Raw genomic sequence first — 24,099 nt, 5'->3', positions numbered from 1 at the left:
AAGAAACGTTTTATTTTGAAATATTGAAAATATAATTCTAATAAGTGAAAGAGAAACTTTGTGCTTGACAATTATTGTTATTATTTATAGATATAAGAATAAATACTTCTGATATATTCTGTCAAACATTAAATATTAATTTATCCACAAGTCGTCTTTCACTCAGTCTCCTCCTGTCTGTCTGTCTGTCTGTCTGTCTGTCCTCTTGTCTCACCTCTTGTCTGTCTGTCTGTCTGTCTGTCCTCCTGTCTCACCTTCTGTCTGTCTGTCTGTCTGTCTGTCCTCCTGTCTGTCTCTCTGTCCTCTTGTCTCACCTCTTGTCTGTCTGTCTGTCTGTCTGTCTGTCTGTCCTCCTGTCCTTCTTTTGATTATTCCAGGAAAGCTTTAGTTTTGTCCCCTCTTTGTGTTCCCTCTCCGTCCTCTCAGTGTCCTCCCTGAAGCATTCAGGGTCCCACATCAGAGTCTCTGTGGCCTCTCTGGGTCCTCTCAGCGTCTCGCCTCCTTCTTGCCATTGCGCGGCTTGTTTCCGAGCAGCACGTCCATCTCTGTGATGAGGGGCGGAGTCAGCTGAGACAGGACCTGCAGAGACGGAGACACTTTTCATCCAGTGAAACAGAAACGTGTTGACGTGTTTTATGTTTCGGTCTGAGGAGAACGTTACCCTGATAGAACCGAGGTTCTCCAGCAGCTGTTCTGTGTTTGACACTCCGAGGAGAACCGAGCTCACTCCTTCACTGCGGAGACACCATGCTGAGACAGAGACGGGACGGAGAAAGGACAGATGGGACAGAGTGGAAATATCAACAAATAACAGAAACAATAAATTCAGCTTTTTTGACAGAATGGTGGTGCGTTCAGGGACTGACAGCAGAGTGAAGCATTCAGGGTCCCACAGCAGAGTGACGTGTTCAGGGACTGACAGCAAAGGGGTGTGTTCAGGGACTAACAGTACAGTGATGCGTTCAGGGACTGACAGCAGCATGGTGCATTCTGGAATTGACAGTAAGGTGTCAGTCCCTGAATGCACCGTTCAAGGACTGACATCGTGATGATGCATTCAGGGACTGACAGCAGCATGGTGCGTTCAGGAACAGACAGCAAATGGTGCGTTCAGGAACAGACAGCAAATGGTGCGTTCAGAGACTGACAGTACAGTGATGCATTCAGGAACTGACAGTAAAGTGGTGCATTCAGGGATTGACCGCAGAGTGATGTGTTCAGAGACTGACAGCAGAGTGGTGTGTTTATGGATTGACCGTGGAGTGATGCTTTCAGGGACTGACAGCAGAATGGTGTCTTCAAGGACTGATAGCAGAGTGATGCGTTCAGGGACTGACAGCAGCATGGTGCATTCAGGGACTCACAGCGTGATGCGTTCAGGGACTAACAAAAGAATGATGCATTCAGGGACTGATAGCAGAATGATGCATTCAGGGATGATAGTAGAATGATGCGTTCATGGACTGACAGTGTGATGATGCATTCAGCAACTGACAGTAAGTGGTGCGTTCAAGGACTGACAGCAGAGTGGTGCATTCAGGGACAGACAGCAGAGTGGTGTGTTCAGGGATTGACCACGGAGTGATGCGTTCAGGGATTGACAGCAGAGAGGTGCGTTCAGGGACTGACAGCAGAATGGTGTGTTCAAGGACTGATTGAGTGATGCATTCAGGGACTGACAGCAGAATGGTGTCTTCAAGGACTGATAGCAGAGTGATGCGTTCAGGGACTGACAGCAGCATGGTGCATTCAGGGACTCACAGCGTGATGCGTTCAGGGACTAACAAAAGAATGATGCATTCAGGGACTGATAGCAGAATGATGCATTCAGGGATGATAGTAGAATGATGCGTTCATGGACTGACAGTGTGATGATGCATTCAGCAACTGACAGTAAGTGGTGCGTTCAAGGACTGACAGCAGAGTGGTGCATTCAGGGACAGACAGCAGAGTGGTGTGTTCAGGGATTGACCACGGAGTGATGCGTTCAGGGATTGACAGCAGAGAGGTGCGTTCAGGGACTGACAGCAGAATGGTGTGTTCAAGGACTGATTGAGTGATGCATTCAGGGACTGACAGCAGCATGGTGCGTTCAGGGACTCACAGCGTGGTGCGTTCAAGGACTAACAAAAGAATGATGCATTCAGGGACTGATAGCAGAATGATGCGTTCAGGAATTGATAGTAGAATGATGCGTTCAAGGACTGACAGTGTGATGATGCATTCAGCAACTGACAGTAAGTGGTGAGTTTAGGGACTGACAGCAGAATGATGCGTTCAGGTACAGACAGCAGAGTGGTACGTTCAGGGACTGACATCAGGGTGATGTGTCCAGGGACTGACAGTACAGTGATACATTCAGGGACTGACACAGAGTGATGCAGTCAGGGACTGACAGCAGAATAGTGTGTTCAGGGACTCACAGCAGTGATGCATTCAGGGACTAACAGTATAATGATGCATTCAGGGACTAACAGTATAATGATGTATTCAGGGACTGACAAAGAGTGGGACGTTCAGGGACTGACAATAAATGAGACATTCAGGGACTGTCAAAGAATGGGATGTTCAGGGACTTACAAAGAGTGAGAAGTTCAGGGACTGACAATTAATGAGACGTTCATGGACTGACAATTAATGAAAGCAGAGTGATGCATTCAGGGACTGACAGTACTGTGGTACGTTCAGGGACAGACAGCAGAGTGATGCGTTCAGGCACCTATAGCGAGCTGCGCCGCGGTGCAGTTCAGTCTGTCGGCCAGCAGGTGGAGCTCTTTGATCTTACTGAGCTGCTTCTTCCCCTCATCACTGCAGAGACGCTCCTTCAGCCACGCATAGCCCTGCACACACACACACACACACACACACTGTAACACACAACCTGACGCCAACACTGTGTGTGTGTGTGTGTGTGTGTGTGTGTGTTACCTTCATGGCGGCTCTGGAACGTTCAGGGACCCCCTCGTTGTATTTTCCCGTCAGCAGGCCGCACGCTAACGGGGACCAGGTCATGGCTCCCACACCTGGAGGGGGTGAGATATTCAGGGACTGACACAGAGTGGTACTTTCACGGACTGACAATTATTGAGACGTTCAGGGACCAACGAAGAGTGGGACGTTCAGGGACTGACAATTAATGAAACATTCAGGGACTAACAAAGAGTGAGACATTCAGGGACTAACAAAGAGTGAGACGTTCAGGGACTGACAAAAAGCGGGACAATCGGACTGACAATTAATGAGACGTTCAGGGAATGACACAGAGTGGGACGTTCAAGGACTGACAGAGTGGGACGTTCAAGGACTGACAAATAGTGGGATGTTCAGGGACTGACACAGAGTGAGATGTTCAGGGACTGACAAAGAGTGAGACATTCAGGGACTAACAATTAATGGGACGTTCAGAGACTGACACAGAGTGAGATGTTCAGGGACTAACAATTAATGGGACGTTCAGAGACTGACACAGAGTGGGACGTTCAGGGACTAACAATTAATGGGACGTTCAGAGACTGACACAGAGTGATATGTTCAGGGGCTGACAAAGAGTGAGAAGTTCAGGGACTGACAATTAATGAGACGTTCAGGGACTGACACAGAGTGGGACGTTCAGGGAGTGACAGTTAATGAGACTTTCAGGGACTAACAATTAATGGAACATTAAGGAACTGACAAAGACTGGGACGTTCAGGGACTGACAGAGTGAGTCGTTCAGGGACTGACACAGAGTGATACGTTCAGGGACTGACAAAGAGTGAGACGTTTAGGGACTGTCAAAGAATGAGACGTCCAGGGACTAACAAAGAGTGGGATGTTCAGGGACTGACAAAGAGTTAGATGTTCAGGAACCAACAAAGAGTGGGACATTCAGGGACTGACAGCATAATGATGTATTCAGGGACTAACAAAGAGTGGGACGTTCAGGGACTGACAATAAATGAGACGTTCAAGGACTGACACAGAGTGGGATGTTGAAGGACTGACAAAGAGTGGTATGTACAGGAACTGACAATTATTGAGACATTCAGGGACTAACAAAGAGCGGGGCGTTCAGGGACTGACAATTAAAGAGACGTTCAGGGACTGACAAAAAGTGGGACGTTCAGGCACTGACACAGAGTGATGCACTCAGGGACTGAGATCAGCATGTTTAGTTTGGAGAATGTTTAATGGAACATGAATGTATTTATTGAAGATTGTTAATCATCGACAGGTAACTGAAGTTATACTATAAACACAGTGAGTATTAAAGTACTCTCAGGTGAGTACTCTCAGGTGAGTACTCGGAGTACTTGCAGTATTTGTACCGATCTTGTGGTAAAGTTCCGGCAGGTGCAGCTCCACTTTGTCTCTCTGGAAGTAATGATACTCTGCCTGCTCACACACCGGGGGGACCAGGTTAAACTGCCGCGCCACAGAGTACGCCTCCTGGGACACACAGGTGAGACAGGCAGGTGAGACAGACAGGTGAGACAGGCAGGGGAGACAGACAGGTGAGACACAGGTGAGATGGGTGAGGCAGGTGGGACACACAGGTGAGACAGGCAGGGGAGACAGACAGGTGAGACACAGGTGAGATGGGTGAGGCAGGTGGGACACACAGGTGAGACAGGCAGGGGAGACAGACAGGTGAGACACAGGTGAGATGGGTGAGGCAGGTGAGACACACAGGTGAGACAGGCAGGGGAGACAGACAGGTGAGACACAGGTGAGATGGGTAAGACAGGTGAGGCAGGTGAGACAGACAGGTGAGACAGACAGGTGAGACAGACAGGTCAGACACACAGGTGAGACACAGATGAGACAGGTGAGATGGGTGAGGCAGTTGAGACAGACAGGAGAGAAAGACAGGTGGGACAGACAGGGGAGACAGGCAGGTGAGACAGAAAGGTGGGAAAGGTGAGAGACAGGTGAGACACACAGGTGAGACAGGCAGTTGAGACAGAAAGGTGAGACAGGTGAGACAGACAGTTGAGACAGACAGGAGAGACAGGTGAGACAGAGAGGTGAGACAGGCAGGTGGGACAACAATAATTGGAGATTTTTAAACGTCTACTTCTCCGGCATAATTTCACCTAGAGACTCCATTTAAACTTTAAACAGTAGACACAAGTCTTGTGTATTGGTGTATTAATCCACGTTTCGATAGGTCATATAGTTTTTTATCAATCCCTGTTCAATGACCATGATCATTCTGAGATTATAATGGGTGTGTATTGCACGGAATGTTCGTGTCACAGTGTGTGACATCATTGCCAGAGTGTAGAGGGAGAGAAAATTTTTTCAAAAAATACATTTGAAGACTGCGCTCCAGGCCGTAAATTCCACTCTACAGAAATAATTTATACATAGAAACGTAGGAAATATGTCTTCTCCCTCACAATCCTCTGGTAAAGCTGTCGGAGTTATAGTTTGGGCGTAGGACGCACAGATGCGCCACACCAACACCAACACAACACCAACAGCCTCATTGGCTCCCATATTAAAAACGCAGGAAGATTTCTGAAAAAGGGAGATGGAACAGTTTTTTTAGATCGCTCTAACAAAGCTATTTTTTCATTTTCCTGAATAAAAACCATATGTAGACGTTCAGGAAGAACTCAGGGCACTCAAAGTGAAGTCGGATCAATGATAGGTATTATGATTTTGCCAAAAATGCTTTCTGTTCGAGCCCAGAAATTCCAGTCTGTCCACTTCTGCTGTCACTGTGTTGGAACAGGTGTCAGTTAATTCTGTTGATTGCTTTGATCTGATTACCTTTGATCTTTGATGTGATTACAGTTACAGATACACACACACACACATGCCCGTAAGCGCGCACACTCCTCACACATGCATACACATGCTTCAAACACACACGCGCACACACACACACACACGCGCACACACACAGGTAACTTTATCTGGTTTTAATTACACACGCACACACACGCGCGCGCGCACACACACACACACAAATGCGCGCGGAAGCGTGCACACTCCTACAGATACACGTTTCACACACTCACACTCTCACACACACACACACACACACACATTTTGAGGTTAAAGGGCATAGTTTGAAATCTCTGAAGAATCTCATCATAGTGTACACACACCGGCAGTAGCCCCCGTGGCCATTTCAGAATTTCCATTTTAAATGTATAATAAATAAATAGAGCTGACCATGATCTCCACGGCGTTCCAGCGGGACGTCCCCCAGTACATGGCCAGACCCTGATCGATCACGAAGGTCATCGCACGCACCACCTCTGAACACACACAGACACACATACACACTCACTAAACAATAACAAGGGACAGTGTGTGTGTGTGTGTGTGTGTGTGTGTGTGTATGTGTGTGTGTGTGTGTGTGTGTGTTTGTGTGTGTATGTGTTTCTGACCCTCCATCGGTGCGTTGATGTCGCTCCTGTTGGCGAAGACAATGTCCACGTAGTCCAACTGTAACCTGGAGAGAGAGCCACGCAGCCCTGACACACACACACACACACACACACACACACACAGAGGTGACTTTAACATTAATCTATAAGCTTTTATTTTGACAATCTCCTTCATTCTATTTTATTTTTACATTTGTCTTTATTTAGAATCACATTTCAATATCACATTACAACAGTCATCACCGTTTTGATAATAGACACTGATCCATATTTTCAGATTTTTATAAACAAACGAACAGAACTTGGGGGTGTTTCCATCCACAGTAAGTAGTAAGAAACAGATTAAAACATATTTTTAAAAGAAAGATACACAATATTAAACAAAAGAAGGGCGTTTCGGGGCGATGTACAATCTCCACTTCTCCCAGATTTCTTCAAATTTGGCTTTTTGAAGCCTCACAGAGAAAGTGATTCTTTCCATTACAAAAATTTCATAGATGATGTCATACCACTCGTCTATAGATGGCTGTCTGGCTTAAGCCATTTCCTTGTTATAGCTTTTTTAGCAGCTACACTCAGTATGCCAAAAAGGTATTTTGTGTTTTTATTTGAGGATGTAGATTGCAGAAGCCCAAAAAGAAATTCATCCCAATTAAAAGCAATGTTTGTCCCAAATATTGTCACCAATTCTATGTAGATCTTACGCCAGACATTTGGACAGGCCCAGAACAAGTGATAATGATTTGCCTCCTGGGAGCCACACTTTCTCCAACAGCTGGAAGAACCTGAGTGATGTGACTGCTGAACTGGTGTAATAAAGAATCTACTGAGACTCTTCCAGCCAAACACTCTCCAGGAGGTCGAGTTTGTTATTTTCCATTGAATTCCATTTCCGTAATATGACTATTAGTATCCCTTTCCCATTTTTGTTTAATGTAGGTGCTACTTGCTGTTTCAATTCCCTGAAGTCAATTGTACAGTCTTGAGGTGATTTTAAGCCCTGAGTCTGCCTTGTAAGCACTAATAAGAATCTTCAACAAATTGTTTTCAAACACTTTTTGACTCTCTGGGATTAAACTATTGATATGATGGCGTGCCTGAAGAAATCTATAAAAATCACTGTTGTTTAAGCGATGTTGTCTTTTCAATGCCTCAAAACTGCTCACCGACTCCTGGTTAAAAAAGGTGCAGTATGAAGTGAGGCCCCGATTAGCCCATCCTTTATAGCTGACGTCTAATTTGTTTGGAATAAAGTCGACGTCATGTGAGCACCATCTCAGAATCTTTATCTCTTCATGCAGACTATTTTTATGAATAGTGTTAAGCCATATTTTCAAACACCAATTGATCCATTTATTGCTTGTTTCCATTAAGTTTCTAATTAATCTTTTATCCCTTACCCTTACCCTTGCCTGAATCGGAATTTCCCCAGACATGCTCTCTTAAATTTCTTCCCATCTCACCTGGTAATCAGAGTTGCACCAACAAAACAAAATCCTCAAATGGGCTGAGATGTAGTAGTCCTTGAAACATGGGAGTGCAAGTCCTCCTTTATCCTTCGCTAATTGCAGAGTTTTAAATTTTATCCTGGGTTTTCTTCCTTGCCAAATGTACCTCGATATTATGTCCCATTCGTTAAATTTTTTATCACCTATTTCAACTGGAAGAGTCTGGAATAGAAAAAGAATTCTGGGTAAGATGTTCATTTTTACTGACTCAATTCGAGACTCAAAACTTAAGAATGGAATCAGATTCCACCTCTTTATATCCTCCTGTATTTTCTGACTTAAGTGGTAAAAGTTTAGGTCATACAACTTTGTTGAGTCTTTAGATATGTTTACTCCTAGATACTGTACCTCATGTGGTCGCAATCCCAATTTTGTTGAAGGTTAGATCTTATAGTCTGGCTAGGTCTATAGTTGAAACTAAGTATTTGGGTCTTTGTAATGTTTAATTTGTATCCTGAGATAGAGCCAAAAACGTCTAAAAATGACAATAATTTCAAAATTGAGTTGTCTGGGTGCGACAAGTAGATTAAGACATCATCCGCGAATAAAGAAATTTTATGTTCTTGTCCTTGACATCTTGATACCTGTAATGTTATTGTCTTGGATAATCCCTTGATTTAAGGCTTCAATAAATATTGCAAACAGCAATGGGCTGATTGGACAGCCTTGTCTAGTCCCTCTTCCCAGTCCAAATGCATTTGAAATGTCTCCATTTATGTTTATTCTTGCCTTCGGGTCATTGTAAAGTGCTTGAATGGTTTTGACAAATGTTTGATGAAATCCAAATTTTTGTAAAACTCCATATAAGAACTCCCAGTTGACCCGATCGAAGGCCTTCTCTGCATCAAGACTCAGTAATACTGCCTGGAGGTTATTTTGCACTATATGTTTAGTCACATGAAGCGTTCGGCGAATGTTGTCCTGTGTTTGCCTCTGTTTGATAAAGCCTGTCTGATCTAGGCTTATTATCTGGGGTAGGATGATTTTGAGTCTTTTCGCCAAAATATGAGTAAAGATTTTATAGTCTTGGTTCAGTACACTTATCGCCCGATAACTTCCGCATTCAAGCTTATCTTTGCCCTCTTTCGGTATCAAAGAGATCACCGATTCCCTCCAAAACGGTGGGGTTATGCTGGTTTCGAGCACATGGTTATACGTGGCTTTTAAAATGGGGATGACGAGGTCTTTCATTTCCTTATACCATTCAGATAGATACCCATCTGGCCCTGCTGCCTTGTTGGGTTTCAAATGCAAAATCGCTTTTTTAATTTCTTCATCTGTAATTTCTTTAATTAGAATCCTACTTTGGTCATCCTTCACTTCCGGTAGTTTTATTAAATCAAGAAATGCATCCATCTTTGTTTCATCAATTTCAGAGTATATAAATTTGTATAAAAGGTTTCAAATGATTGATGTATATCTTTTAATTGACATTGTATGGCATTTGTTGTAGGATCCCTTATTTTATGAATTGTATTTTCTGCTTGTTGTTTTTTTAATTTGTAAGCAAGTAGTTTAGCCGATTTTCCTCCTGCTTCATAATGCCTTTGTTTTAGAAAGATCAGCTTCCTTTTAATGTCATTTGAATATATTTCGTTAAGTTTGTTCTTTTTCCTGTTAATTTCCATTTTTGTTCCTTGGTCAAGTGTACTTTTATGAATGTTTTCTAACCGTTTTAGATCTGATTGTAGCCTGGGTATACCCATACTGCCTTGCGAGCTCGAATTTCATTTCGAACCTCAATCCAGTCTGGCAACCAGAGAGGTTTCTTAGCCCTCTTTTAGGGATCCAATCACAGAACGGGGAGGGACGGCAAGACGTTGACGCGTACTACTCTGCAAACGAAAGCTTGTAGTTTTGTAGTTTTCTTACGGATCCAACATGGCTGCAGCAGACGCGAAACTCTTTAGCTGTAGATGGTGTTTTAAATAGTTTAGAGAGAAAGTTGATTTTAAAAGAAGAACAACATTTGACTTTACACTCCTGTTTCACCACGAAAAAGGATGTTTTAGCCTTGCTTCTGACAGGATTTGGGAAAAGTCTAATCTACTAATCTACCAACTAGCACCGCTACTAGCGCCGCTAATAGTCCCGCTACTAGCGCCGCTAATAGCCCCGCTATAAGCGCCGCTAATAGCCGTGCTAGTAGCACCGCTACTAGCCCCGCTACTAGCGCCGCTACTAGCGCCGCTAATAGCCCCGCTAATAGCCCCGCTACTAGCCCCGCTTATAGCCCCGCTACTAGCCCCGCTTATAGCCCTGCTACTAGCCCCGCTACCTTAACGCCGGTGATCTGGCTACGAGCCGGGGGACATCGGAGCCGCCCAGAGACCCGCAGCAGCTTGTTTATTGCCCATAAAATCAGTGGATGTGTGTGGCTGAATTACATGAGGGGGAATAAAGCGTGAAAATAAATAATCTTGCAAAAAGCGAGAACTGGAGAAGCAAAGCAGCAAGCAACACTCTCTCACAGACACACACACAACAAACATCAATTTCTGTTGCTCTACTACGTCATCTGGTATAACTGATACGATTGGCTAAGAGCTACCTATAGACGCTTTTGATAGACATTCTAAGTGCCCAATAAACGGCTCCGGAGGATCGTAAACCACGCCTCCTCTACGGAGAAATGAACGGCTGGTTTCCAGACTAATCTCATTTGTGATTAGTCTGGTGTTAGCCAGGCTAATCTGATTGTATCCTATCAATATTTTCTCTTTTCTGCTTTTTTAAATTGGAGCAATAGCCAATAAGTTTCCCCCTAAGAACAGCTTTGCACGCATCCCAAAGGATTGGTGGAGATACTTCCCCATTGTCATTTTCATCAAGATAATCCTTTATATCCTTCCTTATTTGCTGCCTACTTTGGTTCAAAACCCCTGTGTTTAACCTCCAGACAGTATTCTTCTTTTTGGAGCCTAGTATTAGATTTATTGATATTGGTGTATGATCCGACAGATCCATGGTCCCATTATCACAATTTAACACCCTATACAAATCTCTTTGAAACATAAAAAAATAATCAAGCCTTGAATAGACAGAATGTGGGTGAGAGAAAAAGGTGTAGTCTCTCTTATTTGGGTGCAGTTCCCTCCATACATCAAAATAGACCTAGGTCATCCAACATTAATTTTATGTTTTTAGTAGTTTTTCTCTCTCCTGAGAGGCAAGGTTTCGATGAATCTAAGGTAGCATTAAGTCTGATATTGAAATCATCTCGACAAATTAGGATGCCTTGTGCCTCGGTGATTAACAATTCGAAAATGTGTTTATAAAATTTCCAATCAGATCCGGGAGGGGCATAGACATTCAAAAATGTAACTAAAACCCCCTGTATATATCCCCGGACCAGAATATATCTTCCGTCAGTATCTGTCTTTTCATACACGCACACAAAATTTAGATTTCTAGAAATTAATGTTGCTACCCCTCTCTTAGAGCCCTGCCTACATGAAGATGAGTACTGATTAAATGTCCACCTCTTAAGTTTTTCATGTTCTAATTCAGTTAAATGCGTCTATTGAAGGAGAGCAATCTCCACACCCTCCCTTTTCAGTTTTGCCAAAACTTTGCTCCTCTTAATGGGATTTCCAAGACCATTCACATTATATGTAGTTATTTTAATTGACTTGATGCCTTGCATCCAATATATTAAAGTGTGTTTTAAGCCCCTTAACGCCTTTATATAATGTGTATTCTACACCCCTGGTGCTACTAGGAACATTAGCACAAACACAAAAAAACAAACAGAATACAATAACAAAAGAAACAAAATCAACCTTGACTTCCAATAGTAAGGAATCTCCTTCATTTTAAACACTTCACGTCTTTGTTTTGAGCAGAAACACAACATAGTTCAACAATCAAACACATAGACAAAACCACCATGAAAAGAGACAAACAGGGAGAGAGACATGAGCCCAGCGAGACACGTGTCTTCATTAAAGTTCTGTCTGTCTGCCTGTGTGTCTGTCTTTCTGTCTGTTTCCACTGTTTCAGGTCTTTTATTGTGGAAAAACTGCTGACAGTGTCTTTATGTCTCCAGATAAATATAGTTTGTGTTTTTGATGTGCTGACGGCTCGTCCACAGAGGGACAGACACTCTGCTGCAGGACTGAGACGCACAGGCTTCTAATGAGTGTGTGTTCACAGCAGAGTGTGTGTTCACAGCAGAGTGTGTGTTCACAGCAGAGTGTGTGTTCACAGCAGAGTGTGTGTTGGTTCTCTGCAGACTTTGTGTTTCAGTTTGTGGGTTAAATTTAGTGTTTAACATTTCACAGAATGATTTAAGTCAACAAAGCTGTGTCAGTGTGTGTGTGTGTGTGTGTGTGTGTGTGTGTGTTTGTGTGTGTGTGTGTGTGTGTGTGTGTGTGTGTGTGTGTGTGTGTGTGTGTGTGTTATACTCCTAATCCAGTCTTGGTGTGACTGAGTCTCTTAAAGCCTCGACGACCTCTGACAGCTGACAGAGGACACTGAGAGAGATGTGTGTGTGTGTGTGTGTGTGTGTGTGGCTCCTCTGTATATTGACAATAAGGAGCTTTTCTCAGCAGGAAGCAGTGAATCTGCACTGATTTAAACAGTTTTTGAGGGTTTTTTGAATGGAGTTTGGTGTGAAAACAAAAGAGCAGTAAACATTAGAACAGGATGTAAAGATTTATATATATATATATATATATATATATATATATATATATATATATATATATATATATATTTGTACTATGGACAGGCTGACTGTAAAACTAAATTGCCCTTCTGGTGGGACTAACAAAGTATTTTGAATCTGAATCTGAGGATGAAATAATGTAGTATGGACAGAGTCTTGTTGGTCAGAAAGAATTGAAACAAATATAGAGAAACATGAAATTAGATGTTGTTTACCTTCGATGATGTGTTTCCGTGACAACCCTCGCTCCGTCTCCGCCCTGTGGACAAAAACATACACTGTACTACACACAGAGAGTCACACAGAGAGACAGACAGGTTCACAGGTATGTCTTCATTCTGTCCTCTGGACAAACTGTACTCACTGTCCTCCCCAGTAGATCTTAGTGGTCACAACATAACTGGACCTCCTGAGAGACAGACAGACAGACAGACAGAGAGACAGACAGACAGACAGACAGACAGACAGACAGGCAAGCGGGGAGAGAGACAGAGAGACAGACAGACAGACAGACAGACAGACAGACAGCCAGACAGACAGGCAGAGAAACAGAAAGGCAGGGAGACAGGCAGAGAGACAGACAGGTGTTACTGTCAGCATCAGTTGGATAAAAACTGCTGAGTCATCCTGAGGTCGTCACCACAGACAAAAATATAGAAAGTTTATAATTATGTTTATTATAAATATTGAAACGTGTGTGTGTGTGTGTGTGTGTGTGTGTGTGTGTGTGTGTGTGTGTGTGTCTCACCTCCAGGCTTTCTTCTTCAGGATGTTTCCCAGAGTCGTCTCCGCCCTGGGGAACACAGTCCTTTCAAAATAAAACCTCTCAGGTCTTTAACTGTTACCCTGTCCCAGGGGTAACAATTAAAGACCTTTTTCAGAGCCGGTTCAGAACCAGTTCAGAGCCAGTGCCCAATCTGGAAGCAGTTCTCTCCTTTTTGAGAGCCAAAGAACCGGTTCTTTACAGATAAACTGGTTCCACAGCGATGGATCTGCTGGTCTGAACCAGCTCCTGATGCTCTCTGCACCAGATAGTTAGAATAGAACTAACTGATAGAACTGATTCATCATTTATTATGTGTTGCTTGAAACATCAAAAACTAAACAAATACATTTGATCATGAATATACACAAAAACACACTAGAAAAATGGTACACAAATAAATAAAGCTGATACAACAAGATATGTTTATGTCACATGTCATTAAAACAATAATGCAAACATTTAATGTCATATTTATTTATATATAGAGTCAAAGTTTATAAACAGCTCAGTGTTCACATCGTCTCTGTGTGTGTGTGTTGTGTGTGTGTGTGTGTGTGTGTGTGTGTGTGTGTGTGTGTGTGGACCTTCTCTGCGAGTTGTTGTTGTGTTTCAAAGTGACTTTTATTGTGAAAAGCGCTGACACTAACATGCTAACATGCTAACAGCCACAGATCCAGTACTGTACCTCCCCGAGGCGTAAACCTCCGCTGTGTCGAACAAGTTCACTCCACTGTCGTACGCCACCGTCATCACACTCTCTGCCATCTACACACACACACACACACACACACACACACACACACATAGAGGCAGTAACCCACATTAATGTGTGCAGAAACCTCAAGTAATGCTTATGTAATGGTTTGTTCATGCGTTCACACACTTTCACCCGTTCACTCCCTCTCCTTCTCTCTCTCTCACACACACACACACACACACACACACAGACTAACACACACACACACAGAGTACCTCGTCAGAGATCTGTGAGCCGAATGTCACCCATGTTCCTGAGGAAAAAGAAAGAACATCACTGACTGATATATATGTCACAGTGTGTGTGTGTGTGTGTGTGTGTGTGTGTGTGTGTGTGCTCACCCAGTCCTAAGCAGGACACTCTCAGTCCAGATTTTCCGAGATTCCTGCAGAACAATTCAGTGAGTCAGTGATCAATAAATCAGCATGTTTATATTAATACAGTCAGAGTGTAATCAGATTACTTTACTGAAGTAAAAGTACCAAGTATCACCATCTAAATGCTCTCAAAGTATCAAAAGTTAAACTGCTTGTTGTGCAGAATGTTTCATTCCAAATGCATTTTAAATCGTTAATAAACTGTGAATCAGCAAAAACAAGTTAAAGTCAACAGAACTGAATAATAATAATAATAATAATAATAATAATAATAAATAGTTTGACGCTGGATAGAATAATAAAAAGGTTTGATTGATTCCATGGCAGTTTGAGAGATTGATAGTAACTGTTATATTTAATATAAACGGCTCCCATTGATCCCAGCTGTGATGTCATCCACTCTAGCTGTGATGTCATCCAAAACACACTCATTATCTGTGAAATAGTGAAAAGTCTCCTGATCCTTTAAACTTTAATCATCTTTTAGTTAAAGTTCAGAGAGCTGCTCAGTCAGCTGTTCATCACCTCTTTACACGTCGGTTTCTCATTGCCTTCTATGGGACATTTTATCACAGTTTTTTTGCATTTTTATACCAAAAACGGTGATTCTCACTAAATACATAGCACACTGTCATCATTCCCACCTAACATTTCATCAAAGTGCAGCGTAAGATAAATAATAACTACAAAATGTCTAGAGAAATTTTGAGTGTGCTTGTCTCTCAGACATACATTATTGACACTGCTGAGTAGTTAGGGCCACGGGGAAATCGCTCCAACCAGGACATTTTTTCTTCTTCCTCTTCCGGACGCAATTTCGTCCCGCTACTAGTCCTACAACTTGAAGAGTTGCAGGACAAATTATATATCAAATATATAATGCGGTGTGATCGGGATCGGTGTGCTATTACTTTTCTCTACAGAATATGAATTGGAGAACAATAATTGGAGATTTTTAAATGTCTACTTCTCCGGCATAATTTCACCTAGAGACTCCATTTAAACTTTAAACAGTAGACACAAGTCTTGTGTATCGGTGTATTAATCCTCGTTTCGATAGGTCATATAGTTTTTTATCAATCCCTGTTCAATGACCATGATCATTTTTGGAGAAGTTCTGACTTCGGGAGGAGTAGTCAATCGAAAAAAACATGGAAGAAACGGTAGAGTAAATAGGAAGAAGCCCGGTGGAGGGAAGATAGTGGGCTCTTACACGCACACAATCATAAATATGGTAGAGATTAAATACAGGCAGCTTAAATGACTGTTTATATGAATGGAGTCTGGTTGAAGAAATCATAGATGATAAATAGTGGATAAAGGCCTCAGACACTGTCCCTTTAAATATCTGATCATAAACAAAGAAGTATTTATAAAACCAAAGGTGAATCATTTTTTATTAATATAATTATTATTGTATTAGTATTAGTGTTGATAATCAGGACAGTTCAGCAGTGACACCCAAGCACCAACCAGACTCCACTGGGTTTTCTCCTGTTTTTACTGCAGCACTTTTTCTACCAGATGGACTCGATTATTCAGCCCCAGTTGCATTCTGGGAGTCGCGGTTTCTGATCAATCAGGGCAACTGATTACACAACACCAACATCTGTCGACCAATCAGCAGAGACTGATTAGAGCGGTGCCTAATGAAAACTTTTACTTTAATTAACACACACACACACACACACACACAAACACACGCGCGCGCACACACACACACATGCACACAAACTAAATGTAATCCATACGTCTCACAGTGATGATTGAACCAGTCAGAGGTCTTAATCTGTGTGTGTGTGTGTGTGTGTGTGTGTGTGTGTGTGTGTGTGTGTGTGTGTGTGTGACTTTAGACAGGAAACCATCAAACAGAAATGATTCAAGTCACTGATTTCAAGTCTGACTCGACATGATCAATATTTAAACCAGTCAGAGCTGAAACAGGTCATTAACATCATCGAGTCTCAGTTCAACTCGTCAGTGTTTCATATTTCTCTCCAAGTCATCGATGTTCATGTCAGCTTGAGTCCAAGTTCAAGTTCTGTGTGCTTCAAATCGTCTATATTCCAGGTTCAAGTCGTTGTGATCAATGTTTTGGAGAACAAGTCATTACTCAAGTCTGATATCCAGGTCCTAGTATTCAAATACAAGTCAGAGTTCAAGTCCAAGTCATCAGAAATTGAGTCCAAGTCATAACCAAGTCATTGTCATTGATACTTGGGTCCAAGTCAGAACTGATGTGCAAGTTCCGCTCTCAAGTCACTGATATTTTTTATAGTCCTAGTCACCAAAATTCAAGTCAGAGTTTAAGTCCAAGTTGTCAACAATCATGTCCAAGTCAAAAAACAAGTCGTAGTGATTGATTTTTGTAGAACAGGTCATTAATCGAGTCTGATATCCAGGTCCTAGTCATTCAAATACAAGTCAGAGTTCAAGTCCAAGTCAACAATAATCATATCCCAGTCACATTGCCATTGAAATATGGGTCCAAGTCACAATTATACATGTCTGACTTTAAGTTTTCGTCATAATAACTGAACACAAGTCTTTATTTTCTAGTCCAAGTCCAAGTTATTGATACTCAAGACTGAATCAAAGTCACTGATTTTTTTTTTATAGTCCTAGTCATCAATATTCAGGTCAGATATTTTGATATTTAATTAATTAATGATATTTAAGTCTGAATATGAGTCATAACCTTCGAAATTCATGTCCGAGTCCAAGTCAATGAGATTCCAAACTATCAATACCCAAAATCATATCCAAGTCCCAACCAAGTCATTGTCATTCATACTTGGGTCCAAGTAATAATTATTCATGTCTGACTTTGAGATCAAGTCATGGTAACTGATGTGCATGTTCCACACCAAGTCGTAAATCTGAACACAAGTCTTTATTTTCTAGTCAAAGTCCAAGTTATTGACACTCAAGACGGAATCCAAGTCACTGATATTTTTTATAGTCCTAGTCATTAATATTCAGGTCAGTTAAAGTCCAAGTTGTAAATAATCATGTCCAAGTCAGAAACCAAGTTATATTTATTCAGATCTGAGTTAAAATCTTCAATCTTCAAGTCCAAGTCCAAGTTAATGATATTTAACTCTGAGTTGAAGGCTTTAAGGTTCAATGATATTTAAGTCTACGAGTCATAACCTTCAAAATTCATGCCTGAGTCCAAGTCAATGGGAGTCCAAACTATCAATATTTATCTGAGTCCTAGTCATCAATATTCAGGTCAGACTCTGAGTCAGAGTCATCAGGTTTCACTCCAAGTCACTGATTATCTCTTCGAGACATCTAGAAATCATTGGCAGTGCCGTCCAAGTCATTAATATTCAGGTCACAGTCCACAACTGAGTCATCAATATTTAATCCAGGTCTTCAGGTCTGAAACAGGCTGTGACTGTCAGACACACCTAGGGCTGGGCGTTATGGACCAAAAATCATATCCCAATATTTTTAGGCTGAATATCGATATACGATATATATCCTGATATTTCCATCACAAAGTGAGACCAAATGTTCAGTCAAAGCCAAATATGACATGTCTAAAGTAGTTTTATTGAAACTGTTTATTTAAGTGAACATAAATACTGTATAACAACAGGAGTACTTAAAAAAAAAAATCAAAGATCCATAAAGTGCACATTTAAATAGAAATATCTTAAATTAAAATAGCATATGAAATAAAATAGGCCGATGTTTCCCTTGTAAGGGCAGCATTTATATACAGCCATGGAAAAATGATTAGACCACTGTTTTTCTTCAATGTTCTTGTTTAGACAAATATAATGATAACAATAGCTGATGAGAGTTTAATTTAAGAGCTGACATCTAGATATTTAAAAATGGTTTTATTGATAAAAAACAAAATCATTATCAATAAAACCATGGAAAAGGTCTAGATATCAACTCTTAAAGTAAACTCTTTGTTGTTATCATTATATTTGTCCAAACAAATGTACCTTTAGCTGTACCAGCAATTAAAATGAACACGAAACTGAAGAAAACAAAGGTGGTTTAACCCATTGACGCCTAAAACTTCCTGTAAAACCTCTGGGCGATTTTAAAATCAGCCCCTAAAACCTGAAGTTTTTCTGGAAATTCAACAGAAGTGTCAACGATTCTACTAAATAATAGATTTTCAGCCTCTGTAGCAGATAGAAATGAAATTCAAAAAGTATTTGAGAGCTTCTACAAATACTACAAAACGACGTATCTGCTTTCCAGGCTTCAATGGGTTAATACTTTTTTCCATGACTGTATTTGTCATTTTGTGTCTATTTCGGTAATTTTGTGTCTTTTTTAGTAATTTTTACATCTACAGTCATGGAAAGATTCTTGATAATAACCAAAATCATGATCAAGAAAACCATGGAAAATTACTAGATATCAGCTCTTAATTTAAACAGCTATCAGCTATTTTTGTTTGTTATCATTATATTTGTCCAAATAAATGAACCTTTAGTTGTACCAGGCATTAAAATGAACAAGGAACTGAAGTTAAGGTGGTCTAATAATTATTGCCATGACTGTATTAAGCAGCTTGTCTGGATCACAACACAAATTTAAACTATATCGATATATGTGATATGGTCTAATTCCATATCACATTAAAAAAATATATCGATGTATTTTTTATATCGATATATCGCCCAGCCCTAGACACACCTGTGTGGTCACATGAAGGCTCTCTCACCTGTACTTCATGTTGCTATGGCGACCGAGCGCCTCCTTCATGTGGGCGTGGCCTAACAGCGTGTTCCTATTGGCCGGCTCCGCCCTGACCTTGGCCTGGCAGATGGGGGCGCTGCTGCTGTTCATCACCATGCGCCTCTCCTTCAGTGGGTGCTCGCCGCCACCGCCACCTCCCCCGCCACCGCCGCCAACGTTACACGCTATGGACACCTGCATCGTACAGTTAACGAGTCCTCACGCCTGCACGTGGCGTGGAAACCGCCGCTGCCGCTGCCAAGGTCGCCGCACGCCGTGGGGACAAGTCATGAGTGGGATGCTAAGTTTGGTCAGCCAATCAGAGCACAGCGCAGAACAACAACTTTTCTGCTCATCTCCATCGTCCCACCGTCCCGCCACCGCCGGATGCCACAGGAGGAGAGCAGAAGGAGGAGGAGGAGGAGGAGCAGGAGGAGGAGGAGGAGGTGCAGATCGCCCAAACAGGGGAGAAAAAACAGACGGAGAAACTGCAGAATCACCGGCAGAGCTCGTCCTCCGGACCGACTGAGACTCAGAGACACACAGCCCCTCCCCCTCTACTGCACACTGGGCGAACAAGCAGAGAGAGAGAGGGAGAGGGAGAGAGGGGAGAGAGAGAAGGGGGACAGTGAGAGAGGGGGGGGGGGGAGAGAGGGAGGGAGAGATAGAGAGAGGGGGAGAGAGAGAGAGAGAGGGGGGGGGGGGGGAGGAAGAGAGAGAGAGAGAGGGGAGAGAAAGGAGAAAGGAGAAAGAGAGAGAGAGAGAGAGAGAGAGAGAGAGAGAGACGGAGAGAAAGAGAGAGAGAGAGAAAGAGAGAGAGAGATAATCTACGGTGCCCACAGAGGGACAAAACACAGGACATTGTTGGAGGCGGAGCTCTGTTCATTCCTATGAAAGTGTTGTGTTTAGCCAGGAACACAGCGGCCTGACTGTCGGGTGTGGTCGGATGAAGTCAGGTACTCGTCTGTTTGGTGTGTTCATCTGCGTCGGGGAAGCGCGGAAGCTGTCGGGCCTCGTCGGGCCAGATTCGACATGCTCAGTCGGGGAGCGTCGGTCATCGGGAGATTAGACTCGTTGGGTCCTCTGATTGGCTGTGTGCTAGCTATGGGCGGATCTCATTGGCGGTGCTCTAGCGTTTTTAGAAATACAGCCGCTTAGCCGGAGCGACCATTTTGCAGCGAAGCTTTGTTTTCCAAAATGTCTTCTCAAAACTAATAACAAGCTAATGCTGTGTTCGCTTTGTTTTTAATCTCCATGGTTACTTATATGGTTTCTCCATTACGTCGTTTCCTGTTTTCATGTTTTGGATTACAGTCATGAGACTAGCGCCACCCATTGTAAGGGAGACTTATTGCATCTCGCGCAATCGCAGAAAGTACAGGCTGCTGTGTAGTCGCCAGTCGTCGTGGCGGTGTTTTTCACTGCTTTTTTTCACTTGACCGTGTCCGATGAGACTTCCTGTTATTCTCAGATTCTTTTGAACAAAATATTCTGCGAATAAATTAAAAGCAGTTCAGTCTCTGAACCCAGTTTGTACTTTCCAATGGTCCTTGAACACATCATCAGTTGCGTTACTTGGTCAGTGACCAAAACCTGTGTTAAATGTTGATATTTGTGTCAGAATCTCTTTATTCTCCATGTGCCATTTAAAATAAAGCGTTTGCACTAACCAGATCCATTTAAAAACATATTCACTGAAAATCTGTTTACACAGAGCTGAGAGGAGAGGACAGGAGAGGCTGTTTACACAGAGCAGAGAGGAGAGGACAGGAGAGGCTGTTTACACAGAGCAGAGAGGAGAGGAGAGTATACATTATTACTGTGTTTATATATACGTATATATATATACGTATATATATATACGTATATATATACGTATATTATATATATATATATATATATATAATTACTGTTTATATTTACATTATATATCTGTCCTGTCCTGCTGTGAGTGAACAGTGATATAAAGACTCTTGTGTCAGTTTGTGATGTTGTGTTAAAGACAGAGAAGAAGAGTTTCAGACCCTCCCCCACTCCTCTTCTTCTTCTTTTCTCCTCCTCCTCCTCCTCCCTCCTCCTCAGAGCCCGGGGCCGGAGGTTTACTGTCACTAATGTGTATCAGAGCAGCTCAGCCTCTTTGTTCAGGCTGGTGTTTGATTGTTTCAATGTTTATATGTAGTAATACTGTGTTTAAATGTAGTACTACTGTCTTTATATGTAGTAGTACTGTGCTTATATGTAGTAATACTGTGTTTAAATGTAGTACTACTGTGTTTACATGTAGTAATACTGTGTTAATATGTAATAATATTGTGTTTAGATGTAGTAATATTGCTACACTGTTAAATTGCTACAATGCTACACTGTTACAATGCTACACTGCTGTTACACTGTTACACTGCTACACTGCTAAACTGTTATACTGCTACACTGTTACACTGCAACACTGCTACAATGCTACACTGTTACAATGCTACATTGCTACATTGTTACAATGTTATACTGCTACACCACTACACTGTTGCAATGCTAAAATGCTACAATGCTACAATGCTACACTGTTACACTGTTACACTGCTACAATGCTACATGTTTACACTGCTACACTGCGGCACTGTTACACTGCTACACTGTTACACTGCTACAATGCTACACTGTTACACTGCTACACTGTGGCACTGTTACACTGCTACACTGTGGCACTGTTATACTGCTACACTGCTACATTGCGGCACTGTTATACTGCTACACTGTTACACTGCTACACTGCTACACTGCGGCACTGTTATACTGCTACACTGTTACAATGCTACAGTGTTACACTGCTACACTGTTACACTGTTACAATGCTACACTGCTACACTGTTACAATGCTACAATGCTACACTGTTACACTGCTACATTGTTACAATGTTACACTGCTACATTGTTACAATGTTACACTGCTACACCATTACACTGTTCCAATGCTACAATGCTACAATGTTACAATGCTACACTGTTACACTGCAACACTGCTACAATGCTACACTGTTACAATGTTACACTGCTACATTGTTAAACTGCTACATTGTTACAATTTTACACCGCTAAACTGTTACACTGCTGCAATTGTTACAATTTTTCACCGCTACACTGCCACATTGTTAGAATGCTACAATATTACACTGCTACACTGTTATAATGTGACACAGTTACACTTTTACACTGCAACACTGTTACACTGCTACATTGTTACAATTTTACACCACTACACTCTTACACTGCTACACTGCCACCTTGTTAGAATGCTACAATGTTACACTGCTCCACTGTTACAATGTGACAATGTTACGCTTTTACGCTGTTACACTGTTACAATGCTACAATGCTACACTGTTACAACATTACACTGCTAAACTGTTACACTGCTACACTGTAACACTATTACACTGCTTCACTGCCACATTGTTAGAATGCTACACTGTTACACTGCTACACTGCCACATTGTTACAATGCTACACTGTTACACTGCTATACTGCTACACTGTTACACTTCCACATTGTTACAATGCTACAGTGTTACACTGCTATACTGCTACACTGCCACATTGTTACAATGCTACACTGCTACACTGTTACACTGCTCTACTGTTACACTTTTACACTGCTACATTTTGCTACTGTAGAGCAGTGATGTTGATTCAGCCTCCATTCTGCACACACACGCACACACACACACAGTTGATGAAGGACAGTCTTTACAACGTTAGAACGATGACTCAGCAGCTTCAGGAGCGAAAAAGCAGAGTACAGTAGAACCAGGACACCAGTCTGATCAGTCTGACCAGTATAACCAGTATAACAAGTTTAACCAGTATAACCAGTATAACCAGTTTAACCAACACCTGGCAGGTAAACAGGTGAACCAGCAGCTATTTCAGTCCTGAATAAAACAACTTTATTATTGTATTATATGACAGAAGGTCAGTTAAATAGTTACAGAATGAAAACAAACAAAAAGGAAGAAAACAATCTAAACAACAAACAAACTGACAAAACATAAAACATGAAGTGTCACAGAGTGAATAGTGTTGGTGTGTCTCAGCATCCTCTGGTGGTCACTCACTGTCATTACAGCCTGCTCACACACTCCTGTGGACACAGCAACACACCTGATATGGGCCAGACAAACTACTGACAAACTACAGGGAAACTACAGCCGAAATACAGTGTGTCTCACCTGTCTCTCTCTGTGTCTCACCTGTCTCTCTGTCTCACCTGTATGGCATGTTGTTCTGCTCCATGATGACATCACACTCCTTCAGGTAGATCTCGAGGCGACGTCTCTCCATCAGCCTCCTCGCTGCCTCGAGGATCTGAGACGCCAGAGCTGATTCTTCTTTCTCCTTCACTTCTTTCTTCCCGTCAGTCTTCTCGGGTTTCCCAGAATTCCCTCTGTTTACCTTCGGCTTTTTGTTGAACCCGTAAAGCTCCTCCACCGAAAACTTCCCGCCTTTTCCTCCTGCCGCCGATCCGACGGCAGGTCCCACCGCTGTCGCTCGGCCAGCAAACATGGCTGACACTGCAAAGGTAAACGCAGAGGCTAATGCTAATGCTAACAAACTACAGCTAAAATACTTCCCAAACTACAGCTAAAATACATCCCATACTACAGCTAAAATACAACCCAAACTACAGCCAAAATTCAACCCAAACTACATCTAAAATACAACCCAAACTACAGCCAAATTCAACCCAATCTACAGCCAAAATACGACCCAAAATACAGCCAAAATACAACCCTCACTACAGTTATAATAAAAATCAAAAATACAGCTAAAATACAACCCAAACTACAGCCAAAATACAACCCAAACTACAGTTAAAATAGATCCCAAACTATAGCTAAAATACAACCCAAACAAGCTAAATATTATTAAATT

General features: G+C 42.1%; 1 protein-coding gene across 2 annotated transcripts; it reads right to left on the bottom strand.

Annotated features, from left to right (window-relative positions):
• Positions 1 to 331: 331 nt before the first annotated feature.
• On the bottom strand, positions 332 to 23,730 carry LOC131989622 (voltage-gated potassium channel subunit beta-3-like). 2 transcript variants are annotated; one of them, XM_059354904.1, is made up of 14 exons: positions 23,435 to 23,730; positions 14,425 to 14,468; positions 14,299 to 14,336; positions 14,012 to 14,091; positions 13,309 to 13,353; positions 12,925 to 12,969; positions 12,776 to 12,819; positions 6,384 to 6,470; positions 6,166 to 6,251; positions 4,308 to 4,428; positions 2,929 to 3,023; positions 2,720 to 2,840; positions 662 to 750; positions 332 to 579 (listed from the first exon to the last, which is right to left on the bottom strand). In XM_059354904.1, the coding sequence occupies exons 1-14, from the start codon at positions 23,728 to 23,730 to the stop codon at positions 487 to 489; spliced, it is 1,284 nt and encodes a 427-aa protein (XP_059210887.1). In that variant the 3' UTR covers positions 332 to 486. The 2 variants fall into 2 exon arrangements, with proteins under 2 accessions (XP_059210887.1, XP_059210888.1); XM_059354905.1 differs by lacking the exon at positions 23,435 to 23,730 and adding an exon at positions 19,160 to 19,540.
• Positions 23,731 to 24,099: the final 369 nt, after the last annotated feature.

The sequence above is a fragment of the Centropristis striata genome, chromosome 17 (assembly GCF_030273125.1).
Source record: "Centropristis striata isolate RG_2023a ecotype Rhode Island chromosome 17, C.striata_1.0, whole genome shotgun sequence".
Taxonomy (NCBI): domain Eukaryota; kingdom Metazoa; phylum Chordata; class Actinopteri; order Perciformes; family Serranidae; genus Centropristis; species Centropristis striata.
Note: the sequence above shows the minus strand (reverse complement) of the source record. Positions and strands in the feature narration are given on the sequence as shown.

Excerpts from the sequence above, each read along its gene's own strand:
- LOC131989622 (XM_059354904.1), bottom strand. The coding sequence starts at position 23,730 with ATGTTTGCTGGCCGAGCGACAGCGGTGGGACCTGCCGTCGGATCGGCG. Across the intron at positions 14,469-23,434 it reads CAGAACAACATGCCATACAG|GAATCTCGGAAAATCTGGAC; the intron begins GTGAGACAGAGA and ends ATTGTTCTGCAG. Across the intron at positions 580-661 it reads AGAACCTCGGTTCTATCAGG|GTCCTGTCTCAGCTGACTCC; the intron begins GTAACGTTCTCC and ends CCGTCTCTGCAG.